The following is a 15,784-nucleotide window of genomic DNA, read 5'->3' as shown; positions in this document are numbered from 1 at the left end:
AGAAGAATAGATTAGTTATTCACCTACTAAGTTACACATTTATTCACCTACTAACTATCTCTGAAACCGACCCTTTATCCGATGCTCTATCCGGAGTTGAATCCGATCCGTGTTCCTGTTCTGTATATAGGCTTTCCCCTTTGTTACTACTCTAATAAGGAATAGTTGTAAGATGGTGCACCCGCAATCAAACATTCATGGACGTGGAACAGACGCACCGAGTCTTGTTGCTCGATCCAGTTCTGTTGCTGGTTCAGCTACCTATATGTTTGATTACCTCCTTCTTTATCGCCTCTCTTTGTTTGATTACAGTTACTTAGCGCTTGTTGCTGACGAACTTTCTATTTATGATTCTTTATACTTGACTTTCTGCAGTTGATCCGAGATCTTCTTCTTCTTACATATGATGAAACTTTTATAACGCGTAACAAGTGACTTTTCTAGTGGTTACTTGTTGGGTTTATAGGTGAAGACACTTTTGGGCGATATGAGTGAGAGCTACTAGTAGACACTCAACACCGTGATACTCGATTCGCACACAAACAAACTTTCCGAAAGCAAACTCCACTTGCAGAACTGAACCGACAAGAAAGTAAAACCGGTACAAGAACTCACTTTGCTTGATAGAGCGGGACTAGAAGACTATGAACTTACTGCAACACCCCAATACCTCTTATAGGATCAGTTATCAAGATAGGAGCTTCCATGAAACAATGGGGAGTAGTAGGTCACGTCCATAAAAAGACTTCCAAGGTTGCTTGATTCTCCAGGTCATAATCTTGAATTGCACACACAATTCAATAGATCCAAATTCATGGATGTGTATCACATTAACATGATTAAAATTAATTCATGCACAATGTTTCTCTTTTTTTATGTAGGAGAATTTGATTTGCTTCCTTTTGACAAGAACAAGTTCATGCAGTAAAAAAAGTTCTACCCTTCATTATCGATACAAGAGCTTCAGTTTGAACTCATATAGAGTGCTACCAGTGAAGCATAAACCCCATCTTTGCGATTGATCAGTGCTTCATGTCTTCCCTTCTCAACTATCACCCCGTTCTTCAGAACTGCAATCGTATCGGCTCCCTTTATCGTTGACAGGCGATGTGCCACGATCAAAGTCGATCGACCGACAACCGCTCGATCTAACGCCTCCTGCACCGCATGCTCAGACTCAGCATCCAAAGCGCTGGTGGCCTCATCCAGCAGCAGTATCCTCGGATCCTTCAAGATGGCACGAGCGATCGCGACGCGCTGCTTCTGCCCGCCGGAGAGCTGGATGCCTCTCTCGCCCACCGTCGTGTTGTATCCCTGCGGCAATCCTGAGATGAATTGGTGTGCGTTGGCTATCTCCGCAGCTGCAACAATCTCTTTCTCGGACGCTTCTCCTTCCTTCCCGTATGCTATGTTGGCTCGAATCGTGTCATTGAATAGCACAGGCTCTTGGCTTACCAAGCCCATCTGTTGCCTCAGCCATCTCACCTTGAGCTTCTTAATGTCCACTCCATCCAACAACACACTACCAGAATCAGGGTCATAAAACCTCTCCAGAAGAGCAACCGCTGTAGACTTTCCACTGCCACTCTCTCCAACAAGTGCAACAGTCTGCGACAGATCACATACATCGAAATCTTAGTGATGTATAGCATGAAATGAGAGCCATATAACACAAGAGAACCGCGAATGAAGGTTGAGCTACCTTTCCTGAATGAATGGTCAAGCACAAGTCTCTGAAGATTTGCACGTCGGGCCGAGATGGATACTTGAAGCTGACATGTTGGAGCTCAATGGTACCCTTTACATTATCCAGGATCATGCCCTCATCACTGCTCGAATCGATGCTGGACTTCCTGTCGAGGATCGCAAAGATGGAAGCCACTGAATCCTTAGCTTTGGTGGAGTCTGGACCCAATGCACTTGTTTGCGAAACGCTGAGACTTGCCATGGTTAAGGCAAAGAAGACCTGCACTTCAATAGCGGGGAGATGAAGCAGACGAAAAAGAAGACAGAGCAGTCCAAGGATCCGTGCTCTCGGGTGCTCACCCTGAATACTTCCGTGAAGGTCGCTTTGCCGTCTTTCACAAAACGAGCTCCGACGTAGAAGCACAGGGCGTAGGTGAAGTAGAGAGTCATGAATGAGAAGCCGAAGCCCAAGCCACTGGCGAGCCCCTGCCTGATGCCATGCTTCATTGGAGCTTCGCACTTCTTTCTGTAAGCATCCATCATCCTCTTCTCAGCAGAAAAGGATGCCACCGTGCGGATGCTGCTGATCGCATCGCTTGCCACTTGACTTGCTTGTTCATACATCGCCTACAATCTTGGATTCTCAGTATGATTCCTTGCAGAGATTGCAAGAACACAACGCAACTGGTTGTTACCTTGGCATCTGCACTGAACCCCTTGAGGAACTTGATCTGAGCGTATCCTTGAAGACCGACCAATGGAATGACGACTATAATCACTAAAGACAGTTCCCAATTTGCGATGATGGCGATCAGGAATCCTGCGATGACTGTTGAGAGGTTCTGCACCAACAAGGCCAGGTTATCTCCCACCAAACTCCGAACAGTCGCAGCATCTACTGATAGCCTTGCACCGATTACACCACTGCAGAGCAGAGGATGATTGAGATGAGCAGAAGCCATGCTTGAACTCTAAAAGGAAGTAGGATAGGTTGCGAGAGAAGACCTGGAATTGGAAGGCTCGTCGAACCAGCTGATCTCCTGGTGGACGACCTTCTTGAACGACAAGGAGCGAATGCGCTCGACCAACTTCCCGCCGGCCACGCCGAAGAAGAAGAATTGGATCGGCACGCTGAGCAGCGCGACGATACCCAAGACGGTGTACATCAACGCCCAGAATCTAGCGTTCTTTCGGAGCTCGTGTGGCGGCTGGTAGAACGTCTTGATGGCGCTGGAGATGAGTATGGCGAAGATCGGGAAGAGCACTCCGTGCACGGCCGCAGCTACGGATCCAATGAGCAGAACCGGCGCCTCCGGTTTGTTGAGGTAAACGAGCCGCTTAATGGGGACGTCCCGGCGAGGCTCGAGCTGGCCTTGATTACCTTCATCTGCTCTGGACTCCCCGTCCTGGATCTCGATGGAGCCGGGCAGACCGAATCCAGTGGTGAAGGATAGCCTGCTGCTCCTGCCGAGTGACGAGCCTCTGCTGATGGATCTGCTCAACGAGGTCCTCCTGAAGGACTTGCTCATGGATTTTGTAGCAGCATCGTTATTGGAGCTGAGTCTTCCATGGTCATTCGAAGGCTCTTCGTCTCCTTCCTGGCGGAGTTCTTGAAGGCGGATGAGCTGACAGTAAGCGCCGTTGGGATCGTTCACCAAAGTCGAGTGAGGACCTGCTCAAGTAAACGTGTGAGTTAGAACTGATGCCATGGAATTGCTACATCCGTAGGAAGGGATGCTTGCAGGGTCTCAACCTTGTTCTACCACTCTTCCCTCGTGCAGGACGGTGATGGTGTCGGCGTTCCTCACGGTGCTCAGGCGGTGCGCGACGACTATTGTGGTTCTCTGCGACATGATCCTGCTCAGCGCCTCCTGAACGATCCGTTCCGATTCCGTATCCAACGCGCTCGTCGCTTCATCCAGCAGCAGGATCTTGGGATCCTTGAGGATCGCTCTGGCGATGGCGATCCGCTGCTTCTGCCCGCCTGAGAGCTGCGTCCCGTGCTCTCCCACCGCCGTATCGAGCCCCTGTGTGGAACAAGAACAGCTCATATCAGGGAGCAGAACAGAGAGATGACGTTGCAGCAGCATATCGAATAACTCCAGATACGTTGGGCAGCTTGTCGATGAATCTCGCGGCATTGGCGAGCTCGGTGGCACGTTTGATCTCTTCCAGCGTCGCGCCTTCTTTGCCGTAGGCGATGTTCTCCTTGATGGTGGCCGTGAACAGAACAGGCTCCTGGCTCACCAGTCCGATCTTTTCTCGAATGTGTCGGAGTCTCAGCTTCTTCAGGTTGACGCCATCGATGAGAACTTCACCAGCCTGAGGATCGTAGAATCTCTCAACCAGACTGATGACCGTGGACTTCCCGGAGCCGCTTTCTCCGACGATGGCCATGGTGGTTCCACTGGGGACGCGCAGCGACAGCCCATTGAATACCAGTTGCTCCGGCCTCGTCGGATAGCTGAAGTACACATCTTTGAGCTCAATCTCACCATTAACGTCTTCCAAGACGATTCCACTCGTGTCGTTGGCGTCGATCTCCGGCTGCCTTTTGATCGTCTCGAACATTCTGTAAGCTGCGGCCCTCCCTGCTGCAAACGCGCTGACGCATGGCGATGTCTGTCCCAAAGACCTGCGAGAATTCACGGCCATGTTCTGGAAGAACCAACAAAAAATCCCATCGAACTAAACGTCGAGTCATGGAACTTACATTCCACCGACCATGATTGCGAACATGACATTGATCACAACTCCTCCACTGTAGCCTTTGTCGATGATCAGCTTGGCACCATACCATGTGGACAGGCCATAGCTGGAGAACACAACCATGAAGACGGCACCCATGCCGAGGCCAGAGGCGACACCTTCCTGCATCGACGACCTGTACGCAGTGTTTATGGACTTGTTGTAGAGCTCGACGGCTCGGTCTTCGCCGGTGAAGGAGACGACCTTGGAGCAAGAGGATGAGGAAGGGCGATTGAGTTAGTCAAGGTGCCGATCAAGGATCGAACATTGTGAAGCAGGAATGAGGAAGAAGCAGTGGCCTGCACTAACAGTTCTGATGGATCCAATGGTCTGCTCAACGACGTTGCCGGCTTCGGAATATGCCGCCTGCCCGCGGCTCGACAGCTTCGCGATCATCCATGACATGACTGCGCCGGCGATGGCGATGGGAGGCAAGCTGGAGAGCATGACAAGGGAGAGAAGCCATCCCTTGGCGAATGCGATGATGAAGCCACCGAAGAAGGTGGACAACAGTTGTACGAACTTCCCAACCTGGATTCAGATAACATGTGGTGGAACTTTAGGGAAGACTGCAGATTCTGGTCAGAAAGAAAGACTGCTATGTCTGACTTGGAGAAATGAGCAATACAAGTTGATGAAGCAGAACTACTTATAGATTCATTGGTCAAATGATTTAAAGCATATTGTTCCTAGAAAAGATGTTCTTCACTATAAATCTACATCACAGTTGAATCAGGAGCAAACAAACATAAAGACAAGTCGTGGAATGATCTTTGAGCAAGACTTTCGAATAATATTCCATTGGGAGGTAAAGATTAGAAGAAGATTAAAGATAAACATCACATTTCCAAGAATAAAATTAGTTGGACAACATGTATGTTAGCTCTGATCACTCGGATTTGTCTGATTTCAATATCTTTATTTGATATCAGAGCCAAAATTCAAACTAAAAAAACAATCAAGCATTGGTTCGAGATTTATGAAAAATAATTCGGATTTGAATTAAAAATGAGCTAAGTATTGACCATAAATAAGATAATAGGCCAAAGTCAAACTACAGTTTGACTAACCTACACATAAATAAATAGGTGATGCCGTGAAGATTAAAGACAAAAAAAAATAGTTCCACCTTCCTAAAAATCAAATGACTGGCTCACAACATAGCACACCGACCAGTTTAAGCTAGTTTATGGTTAACTGAAAGGTGAAGAAATCATAATTCCCAAACATGGCTGAGAATGGAAATTAATATTATAGCTTATTCAACCAACAGATTTGAAGTTTAAGCTTTTTAAGTTGAATCGATATCGAGTCTCATGTACGTAAGTCGTAACCAATATAACCTTGTTTTTGGGGTTGATCAGAAGGTGAAGAAATCAGAATTCCTTACTTCGTCTATGTACAAAACACTGCAATCCATATAGAACATGGCTGGGCATGCAGAATGACTTGAAGCTTATTCGACCAACAAGTTCTCATGGTGCAGATACATAACAAGATCACGAACATCTCACCTTTTCACCAATGGCATCTTGAATGAGCAAAGTGTCTCCTGACATCCTCTCTACTGCTTCTCCAGTTGTCATCTCTTTGTCAAAGAAGGCAACATCTTGCCTGAGTATGGTTTCCAGGTACAGTGCTCGTATGCGTGCCGCTTGCCTTTCTCCAGTCACCATCCAACATGAGACCTCTGTAGTTGACATATTTAAGCGTCAGCAGAAGAAACAAATTAGCAATCTTGTGATGCTTTCAGAAGCATGATTTTATATAATCAAACTAAAGCTTGGTACAGCAGTAAGATCAATTTTGCTTTAACCCAAGTGATTGAAGTTAGAATTACAGAATGAACATCTCGATTTGTAGGAGACCCTGCATTGGCAGAAGCCTCATGCATCAGGTTCGTCCCCTTAATCCACATGATCACTTTAGTAGTTAATTCTTCATTTGTTAGGATGCGGTGACAATGAAATGTTTATTAGGTCTTCTCTTTGCTAAGTGAGCAATTGGTTGATTATGAATTACATGAATTAATGTAAATCCCTGGTTTCAATCTGATTCAGTCTAGGAAACCTGATTACAACATTAAGAATCATCATATAACCAACCATTAATCAAGCAGCTCTGCTAACAAAATGAAGATAATTCAAGAGCATGTGGATTATCCATATAATTAGATGATAGAAATATTTCTTACCCAGGAGGGCAGCTAATCCTGTCCCAAGTGCAAGATAGACAAACTTCAGAACAATCTGGAAACAGATGATAAGTGACTTAAATGATAAACCATTCATAGATCAACATCAACAAAGATTCTGATATTAGAAAATGGTAATGCAGCTCATCTCTCACTTTTATGATTTCTGATTTATCTCATCTCAAACAAGCTGGTGTTAGGAAATGAGAACAACTAAGTCAAACTGGTTTCAACAAGCTGAAACTTGAACAGAATATACTAACTAAAAATGAAAAAGAAAAGTTAATACTTCGGATAATGAGAAGAAAATTTCGACAAATTTTCTACTAACAAAGAAATAACCAAGATCTTAGCATCTAGCAATTCCAAAAGTTGGTTAGTTTTTTATGGTGGTGTAGGCAGTTGTAATGCAGTGCGTATTTTTCCATAGAGATTTGCCCAGTTCATATTAATGTGATGGTTCTTCCAAAGTTTGGTTGTTGGATGCGTCAAGTTCCTGCTAATTGTTCTAAAATTTGGGTGGAATATGATGAGTCATCATAATCATAATTAGAATGTTTCAAAGAAAATGATCAACTATAGAACTATGCATTCAGCACACAATTTCAATGCCTTATTATTCCATTTTAAAGTAAAAATTGAAAGATCTTTATGATATTGGAACAAAGCTCTGTTTTTTTCACTGAGCATTTTACTCATTGTTGGAAAACATATTATTAAGCATGAACAAGAAATTCTTTGTATCATTCAAATCTTTAAGGTGTTTCATTCCTGGAAAACTTAGATCTATATCATCTTGTGTTAAGATTGCATATATAGGTTGTTTGGGTATAATTCTGATGGGAGTCCTTCCTAGGTAGTGTTATGAAACCAAATTTGTCAACGGTTACCAGGAACAAGATACCTGGTCATTAGCAAGCCGGAATTTGAACAGAAATATACTAGCTCTAAAATGCGATAAAATTAATAATTTGGACAATGAAAACCACATCTTGATTAATTCCCATTTCTGTCTTAAATTTTCTACCAACAAAGAAAAATCAAGATCATAGTATCTAGCCATATCAAAAGCTTAGCAGTACAATTTTTTGTACAGAGATCTTTCCCAGTTCATATTCACTCTTTACAATGCTTGTTTGATATATGACTTAATGTGATGGTTCTTCCAAATTTTGGTTGCAGAAGGCATCAAGTGCTTGCCAATTGTCCAGAAACTTGGGTTGAATATGATCAGTCATCATACTCATCATTAAAATGTTTTGAAAAGAAATATCAACTATAGAACTTTGAATTTAAGGAATAATTTCAATGAAAAATCTTTAGTAGATATTTGAACAGAGTTCCTTTAATTTCGGCATGCTTTTTACTTATTATCTGAAAACATAAAAAATCTATATTCTTGAGATCTGATATAGTTTTACGTTGATTATCAGTAATTTAATATAACCATCCATCTATTTCATCAAGACTTGAGATGGACATTGGCGATGTTAGAGGTGTAACCCTAAAAGAGAGTTGGTAGTAGTGCAAGGAAGTTCAAAAAGTAATTTTTACTAAAGATCATGATTTAAAGATTGACAAATTATAAAAATGAGAAAAAATTTAGAAGATATGAGAAATCTAAAAAGGAGGCTAAAAAAGAGATTAGTTAAGCAAGATATAAAGCTTATGATAATTTTTATAATAAATTAGATACTACAAATGGTGAAAAAGATATATATCAAATTGCTAAGGCTTGAAAGAAAAATGTAAGTATTTAGATAATATTATATGCATTAAAGATGAAGATCAAAGAATACTTTATTAATGATAACGAGATTAAGGAAAGATGAAAAATTATTTTTATAATTTATTTAATGAATATTCTACATAGGATTTAGATTTAATGATAAATAACAGTGGTATATTTAATAATCATAGATTTGTTCGTAAAATTAGAGTTGATAAAGTAAAAAACATATTAAAGAATATGAAAATAACTAAGAATGTGGGGCTTGATGGATGGAGCAAGAGTTAATAATGAAAATAACTATTAAGGTTTGACAAAGTTTAAGGGACAAATGAGTAACATAGTTAACTAACTTATTTAATAAAATCATGAGATTTAGAAAGAAGCCTGATGAATGGCGCAAGAGTTTTTTAGTATCAATTTATAAAAATAAGGATGACATACAAAATAATTCAAATTATAGAGGAATTAAAATTATGAGTAAACTTTGGGAAAAAGTTATTAAGAGTAGGATAAGGCTTGAAACGAATATCTCTGAAGATCAATTTGATATTATGCTTCGAACATCAATCAGAGAAGCTGTTTTTTTATTATGATAATTAATGAAAAATACAAGGAGAAAAAGAATTATTTGCATATGGTTTTTATTGACTTAGAGAGGACCTATGGTAGGGTTCCTAGAGATTTATTATGGTGGATTTTAGAAAAGAAAGGTGTATCCACTGATAATTATATTGATGTTATTAAAGATATACATGATAATATAGTTATTAGTGTTAGATTATAGTGAGTATGTCTAGTGAGTTTCCTATTAGCATAGGATTATATAAAGATCTGCATTAAGTCCTTATTTTTTCACATTGATAATAGATGAATTTACTAGTCATTTACATGATAGACATCCTTGGTGTATTGTCATGGACTTAGTTGAAATTGCCTAAGTCATAAAGCACCATTACATTATCTATCCACAAAGGATCAATCGAGTTGCAACCCCGCTCAAGTCCCGAAGGACTTATAAAAGAGCAAATGAGTTAGAAGAAGCGTTTAACTTAGGATCCCACAAGCAGACATTTCAACAAACACTTGATAGATAGTACAAATTATAAACATAGACTTCGCAAACTCACAAGTGCCCAAACGATCGTGTGACAAAGAGTTAAAGGTGGTTTGTCATGGGCAAAAGTCCCTCAAATGCCTATATGATATTGCTGTGGAATAATGTAGCGAACCAACCCTAGATACTATCTCAAAGGCCTATCCAACCATGTGCCACTTGGGTAGCTCCAAGATGTTGTGCTGGTTGCCACTTCGCACTGCTGTCGAGCTAGAAAACCCTATGGCTGTCTAGATTGTCTGTTTTGGGGCAGTTTTGCCTCTGTGCGATGACTGCACACAACATATATATACAGGACCAAAATAGCCATAAGAGCTAACCAAAATGGGGCTGCCAAGCCTATTGCAAGCCCTCTACATATTGTGCAAAGCATAAACAAAATCAAAAGACATTGACATACACAAACATTATATCGAATACCCTTTGTATATATTTGTCTCTGATAGTATATTATTTGCTAATGATATTATTTTAATTGATTAGAGCATAAGTATAATTAATTATAAACTTAAGTCATAGAGGCAAGCCTTAGAAACTAAAGGTTTTAGATTAAGTAGGACTGAAACTGAATATATCAAATGCAATCTTAATGATTCTAGAAATAGATAAGAGAATATAGTTAAATTGGATGGACAAGAAATCTCTTTAAGTAAAAGACCTAGGTTTATTGGATCAATTATTCAATAAGATGAAGAGATCGATAAACATATTATTTATAGGATAAAAATATGATGGTTAAAATAGCACGGGGAATTAGGAGCCTTGTGTGATCATCGAGTATATTTGAGATTAAAAGAAAAAATTTATAAGATAGTTGTGAGACCAACAATGCTTTATAGATCTGAGTGTTGGGCAGTTAAAAAACAATATATACAAAAAGTTTGTGTTGTCGATATGAGAATGTTGAGATGGATGAGTGAAGTTAGTAGAAAAGATAGGAAAAGAAATATTTTTATTCATTAATAACTATGTATCGTTTCGATAGAGAATAAAATGAGAAAAAATTATTTCATATGATATGGACATGTGCTTAGGAAACCTCTAGATACGATAGTCAGAAGAGATAAAATATTTAATATTAGTAGTACGAGAAAGGTAGAGGTTGACCTAAAAGGACTTTAATAAAAACTATAAATAAAGATTAAGTAATATAAATTTAACTAAATATATGATTTTTTATGCATTTCAATGGTGACAAAAGATTTATATAGCTGAACCCAAATAATTAGAGCTTATAGCTGTATTGGTGTTGCTATCCCAAAACATAAAAAGAGGGATGAACAAGAAATTTTTTTGACTACATGGCAATAACCTTAAAATAGTGAACTCATTTAAATCTTGGTTGTTTGGGAATAATTCTAATGAGAGTTCTACCTTGGTGATGTTAGGAAACCTAATTTGTCAATAGGGTCTATGGGTCATGATACAGGTTGAAACTGTTAGGACCGTAAAAACACTAAGAGAGAGGGGAGGGCGAATTAGTGCTTTCGAAAAATTAAACTGATTTGAAAACTCGTTCGATTAAACCTGTATTGGAAATACGTTTAACTTAAAACGTGTATAAGAGTAGTGAGTAAGTAAATCAGTTTGTAATATAAATGAAAAACATAAAGGAAAATGCAAACCGAATTTATAGTGATTTGGTTGTCGCAACCTACGTCCACTCTCGATTCCTCTTCCATCAAAGCCACCGACTTTCACTGACGATCTTCTTTCAACGGGCGAAGATCAACTACCCATGTTACAACTCTTTCTCCTTTTCACAGGCTCAGGAGAGAACCTTCACACATCTCTGTTACAATTAGACCTAACTCCTCCCTTAGAAGACTTTTAACTCTAGGAGGAAGAGATTCAATAATTCAAGAGAGATTGCAACTCTTTTTTCCTCAAGAATTCTTTCCCCTTTCTACTATTTTTCTTACTATCCCAAGCAAGAATAAGTGAGGTATTTACAGACCCCAAATGACTTAAAAAATGAAACTAAAAATTTAAATCTCCGGATTTTCGGGGTACCAATGGTACTATCGCCTGTATTGGGTGGTACCACCACCTACCACTCTGTGCACTAATGGTACCATTGCCCAGTCTGGATGGTACCACTACCTGACATAGTTTAGGAGACTGTGTTTGGACGGTACCACCATCAGTCTGGATAATGCCATCGTCTTACGTAGTCTGAGAGACTATGTTTGGGTGGTACCACCGTCAGTCTAAGTAGTACCACCGCCTGACACTGGAGGTACCACCGTCGAGTCTTCTAGAAAATGTACACTTCGTACATTCCAGCTCATAGGTGGTTCCACTGCTTGACCCAACTGCAGGTCACTGAATGGGCCTTCTAATAGGCCCAAATCAGCCCTAATTCAAGCCCAATGGGCCCCTAATTGAGTTGGCATAGTTACACCCAAAACCAACTCAATTACAACCTAAACTACTTCGATCAAGACACACACAATTATAAACATGAATCCTATGTTGTCCGGTATGTCATTGGTTCATCCGACGTTTTGTTCGATCCTTCGACGCATCGTCCTCTCCTTCAACGTATTGCCCAATCCATTGGCATGTTGATCTCCCGCAACATCCGATCTTCTTGGCGCAATGTCCGATCCTTCTAGCTCAATGCCTGAACTCACGACACGAAGTCTATCTTCTGGCATGTCGACCAATCCTCCGGTTCGACTTCCAATCTCTGACATGATATATTCCGACCCAATGTTTGATTCTTCCTGTTTTAATCGATTTGTCTTTCCATGATCGAAGTTAGTCCTGTGTCACTCAAACGCTCATTAGTTCAAAACTTCATTAATTGATTTCATCGTCAAAATCCGAGATTCAACAAAAACAAAAAATGCTTGAAGTCATATTTATTTGCATAATAAATTTATAATTCTTGAATTAAAATTTTTTTAATATTTAAACCTAGTCTCGTAACATTTTAGGAGAACAAAACTATCACTCTGATTAAATCTTTTCCTATAGTCAGTTTTCAACTACAGTGAGGAAGTTAGAGAGACCTTTCCCTTCCTTCGCTATAAGCATGAAAACAAATGCACTCCTTTCTAGTATGCCTCCATCAATGGTTCAAATTTCAAATGGAACAACCCTAGGGAACATATGACTCAGAACAGGGAATTTTATTTGTGACACAAAACTTACCCATACAACTTCTGTGTTAAAGCTTATCAGATATTAATCCCTTTCCTAACAGCTTAACATTTTATCATGGTATCAGAGTAGGTTTGCATTGTTGTGCATATATTGACCAAGTTATCAGACCAATGATGTTACCTCTAAGGATGCCCTTGAAACAGTTTGAAATTGGTGATTTAGTCCTTTGTTTCTTCCAAGTAATATGTTCTTTTTCTTACCAGTTCATTTCACTGATCCAAACTTCTCTTCAGGATTCACTTCTAGCAATGGAGATAATGACATTCTTCCTTTTCAAAACCAAATGATTATTGTTCATATATTCAGGATGTGTTAAAATGATTAATTCCCTGCAGGCTGACAAGGTTGAAATAAGTTGGATTAAATGGAGATTACATATAATGAAACTAGGAATATTATTGTTCCTATATTCCCCAATTCTGGGATATTATTGTTCCTATATTCCCCAATTCTGGTGGCATCCTTTCCATTTGCACATGCTCACACACCATGGTTTAGATGCGACACTCAGAAATAAACTTGTATGTTGGATATTAATCTTGTCCCATCTTTCAATACAATAATATGTAAAACATGATGAAGATTATGTTAATGACTAGTTAAATCTTTCTTCATCACTAAGCTCATAATAATGAATGAAAGCAGGGGATTGAACAGACCTTGTTGACTTGGTGAGCAACGGTGGAGTTGTCGGCGTAGCCGAAGGCGTCGATGATCTGCCCGAAGATGAGCGTCATGATCGGCATCGATATCCCGTTGCCGACCGCCGACACCGTGCCGACGGCCATCAGCGCCACGTCGCGGCCGTCGGCGAAAGCGAACAGCCTGTGGAAAGCCACCTTCTGCTCATCCTTCTTCCTCTCCTCCTCTCCCATCTCGCGTCCTCCTCCTCTTCCTCCTCCTCCTCCTCCTCCTCTACGCAATACTTATTGCCGGAGGAAGAACACGTGGAGGGGATCCCAACTGGAAATATGCCGTCGGATGCCACGCTGTGCTTTCCACCGTTCACATGGAGTCGATTAATGAGTTCGTTGTCAGAGGTAGGTCAACAGGCTTCTCGAAGCGCATCCGTGACGTGAAGGCTGAAGTCAGGGGCCGCAAGTAGGAGCGGGATGGCAACCACCACCGCTTCCTTCGACCACTTTACTCTAATGCTATGCTTTACCTGCTCTCTGTCTCTCTCACTCTCTCTCTCTCTCTCTCTCTCTCTCTCTTCCCATCCATGAAGAAAAGGATATCACGACTAACTCATGGCTCAAGAACACTCATGGACTTTCATGGCTTCTTGCTCCCCAATCTTCCTTTTGCCTGTTGTCATAGCCGATGACTACTACGACTATAATAATGGTGATGGAGAGAGATACCGCAAGATGAGAAAAGACGACTTGCTTGGCATGGGTTCAAGGTTTGATTGCATGCTATATTAGAATGTCAATCTTTTATGTTTGACTATGAGCTATGTTGATTTTTACCCCAAAAATAAAATAAAATAAAATAAAATAAAATTCTTATAATAACTTCTAATTTAATATCCTATCGGAAGTGAGAAAAAAAAAATTAAAAAAAAATAAATTAAATTAATTTATAAAAAGCTCGATGCCATTAACTTGGCTTTTAAGTATATATGTGGAATGGCATGATTCCACCCTTATCAAATTAATGTAGAGTTGTACGTCTCGAGTGCAATCTCTAGCTTGTATGTGAGGTGAGGGATAGTAGAGTCAAAGGACTGGTTCTTAACCTAATAGCCAAAGCTTTCGAAATTGACAATAACCCAATTAAAACTGATGCGTCCCAACTGATTGATTAATGTTTGTGACAAAGATATCTCAACCAAACTTTCAAGAAAACAACGGACTAGATGGATTGGAAATCTTGTTCTCTTCTAAAGTCTGTGACAGGATCTATCAAGACCTTTGCTCTGGTCAAATAGGCATTTCTATCATCATGTGGATCAGTGCATTGACCACTTCCCCTCTGGTTTTGGAAAGTATAACTTGTGAGGATGACATCAAGTAACAAGCATCTGATCTTACCGTATGACAACAATTTCATTGATAAGCATATATCCTCCTCAATAAGTTTTAATCAGTGCATGAAAACAGTATATTTGTTGTTTAATATAAGAAATTTAGTAATCTTCATATTGTTCGTTCTTTATTTATGTTTGTTTAGCATATATTTATCCTTAAGAAACCCAAAAAATATTGTATTATATATATATCGTTGTTGTTAATTCTTATTAGTCGATCGTTAGCATAATAACATTGGAACTTAAAATGATATTTATTTTTTAAAAAATCTTACAAATAAATAAAAAAAGTATAAAGAGTATCTTAAATTTTAAAACTTAAAAGATTAACTTGAATTTATTACATAAATGCTAATAGAAAGAACCATCCGAGTATTACCGACTACATAAGGCTTGTATCAATGTAGGATCAGATGAGAGTAATAGGATTAATTTCAAAATATGAGTTCTGATCTCGTATGTCATAAAAAGAGTAATATTATCATTATAATATATATATATATATATATATATATATATATACATATATAAATATAATTTTATAGGAGCAAACATTCTATTTCTAAATTAGGAAAGGGTGCATATGTAAGGGCTCCTTAATTAAAAAATGAAAAAAAATTCTTAATGGAATTGCTTTTAAAAAAAATTTGTTGCATGAACTGTCTACCTATTATTATTATTATTATTATTATTATTATTATTATTATTATTATTATTATTATTATTATTATTATTGTATTGCTGAATCAAAACTTCAAAGTCCGATCACATGAATGGATGGGAATCCAACACATTGTTTTATGAGAACCCAACAAAGATTAACTTGCTGCCCAAGCTTCTCCTTGCCGATCGGTATTGACCATTGACTATCATTATATTTCTCTTTCTGATGACAATGGTGGCAAGATGAGGAGAGAAGGCTCCAAGTGAGAACCATTGTCCAACCCATGGCTCTTTCTTTATTGTTGTTATGTTATCAATCGTAAGTGGATGTTGGGACGCCAGTGATATGGCAATCGATTGACCAGTGTTTGCTTCAGGATACATCAAACTCGGTACAGACAAAAGACTCTAATGAATGCATTGACAATCTTTTTCAATCAATGA

At 39.4% G+C, this 15,784-nt stretch overlaps 1 protein-coding gene across 1 annotated transcript; it reads right to left on the bottom strand.

The window, feature by feature from the left end:
- Nucleotides 1-801: 801 nt before the first annotated feature.
- On the bottom strand, nt 802-13,805 carry LOC135597207 (ABC transporter B family member 4-like). The gene is made up of 12 exons (XM_065089851.1): nt 13,305-13,805; nt 6,629-6,683; nt 5,949-6,124; nt 4,744-4,965; nt 4,400-4,638; nt 3,796-4,321; nt 3,440-3,713; nt 2,692-3,358; nt 2,382-2,610; nt 2,047-2,313; nt 1,703-1,966; nt 802-1,608 (listed from the first exon to the last, which is right to left on the bottom strand). The coding sequence occupies exons 1-12, from the start codon at nt 13,518-13,520 to the stop codon at nt 964-966; spliced, it is 3,780 nt and encodes a 1,259-aa protein (XP_064945923.1). The 5' UTR covers nt 13,521-13,805; the 3' UTR covers nt 802-963.
- Nucleotides 13,806-15,784: the final 1,979 nt, after the last annotated feature.

The sequence above is a fragment of the Musa acuminata genome, chromosome BXJ1-11 (assembly GCF_036884655.1).
Source record: "Musa acuminata AAA Group cultivar baxijiao chromosome BXJ1-11, Cavendish_Baxijiao_AAA, whole genome shotgun sequence".
Taxonomy (NCBI): Eukaryota; Viridiplantae; Streptophyta; class Magnoliopsida; order Zingiberales; family Musaceae; genus Musa; species Musa acuminata.
This window is presented reverse-complemented; position numbering and strand designations above follow the sequence as displayed.

Excerpts from the sequence above, each read along its gene's own strand:
- LOC135597207 (XM_065089851.1), bottom strand. The coding sequence starts at position 13,520 with ATGGGAGAGGAGGAGAGGAAGAAGGATGAGCAGAAGGTGGCTTTCCAC. Across the intron at positions 4,966-5,948 it reads AAGATGCCATTGGTGAAAAG|GTTGGGAAGTTCGTACAACT; the intron begins GTGAGATGTTCG and ends ATCTGAATCCAG. Across the intron at positions 1,967-2,046 it reads CCTTCACGGAAGTATTCAGG|GTCTTCTTTGCCTTAACCAT; the intron begins GTGAGCACCCGA and ends ATTGAAGTGCAG.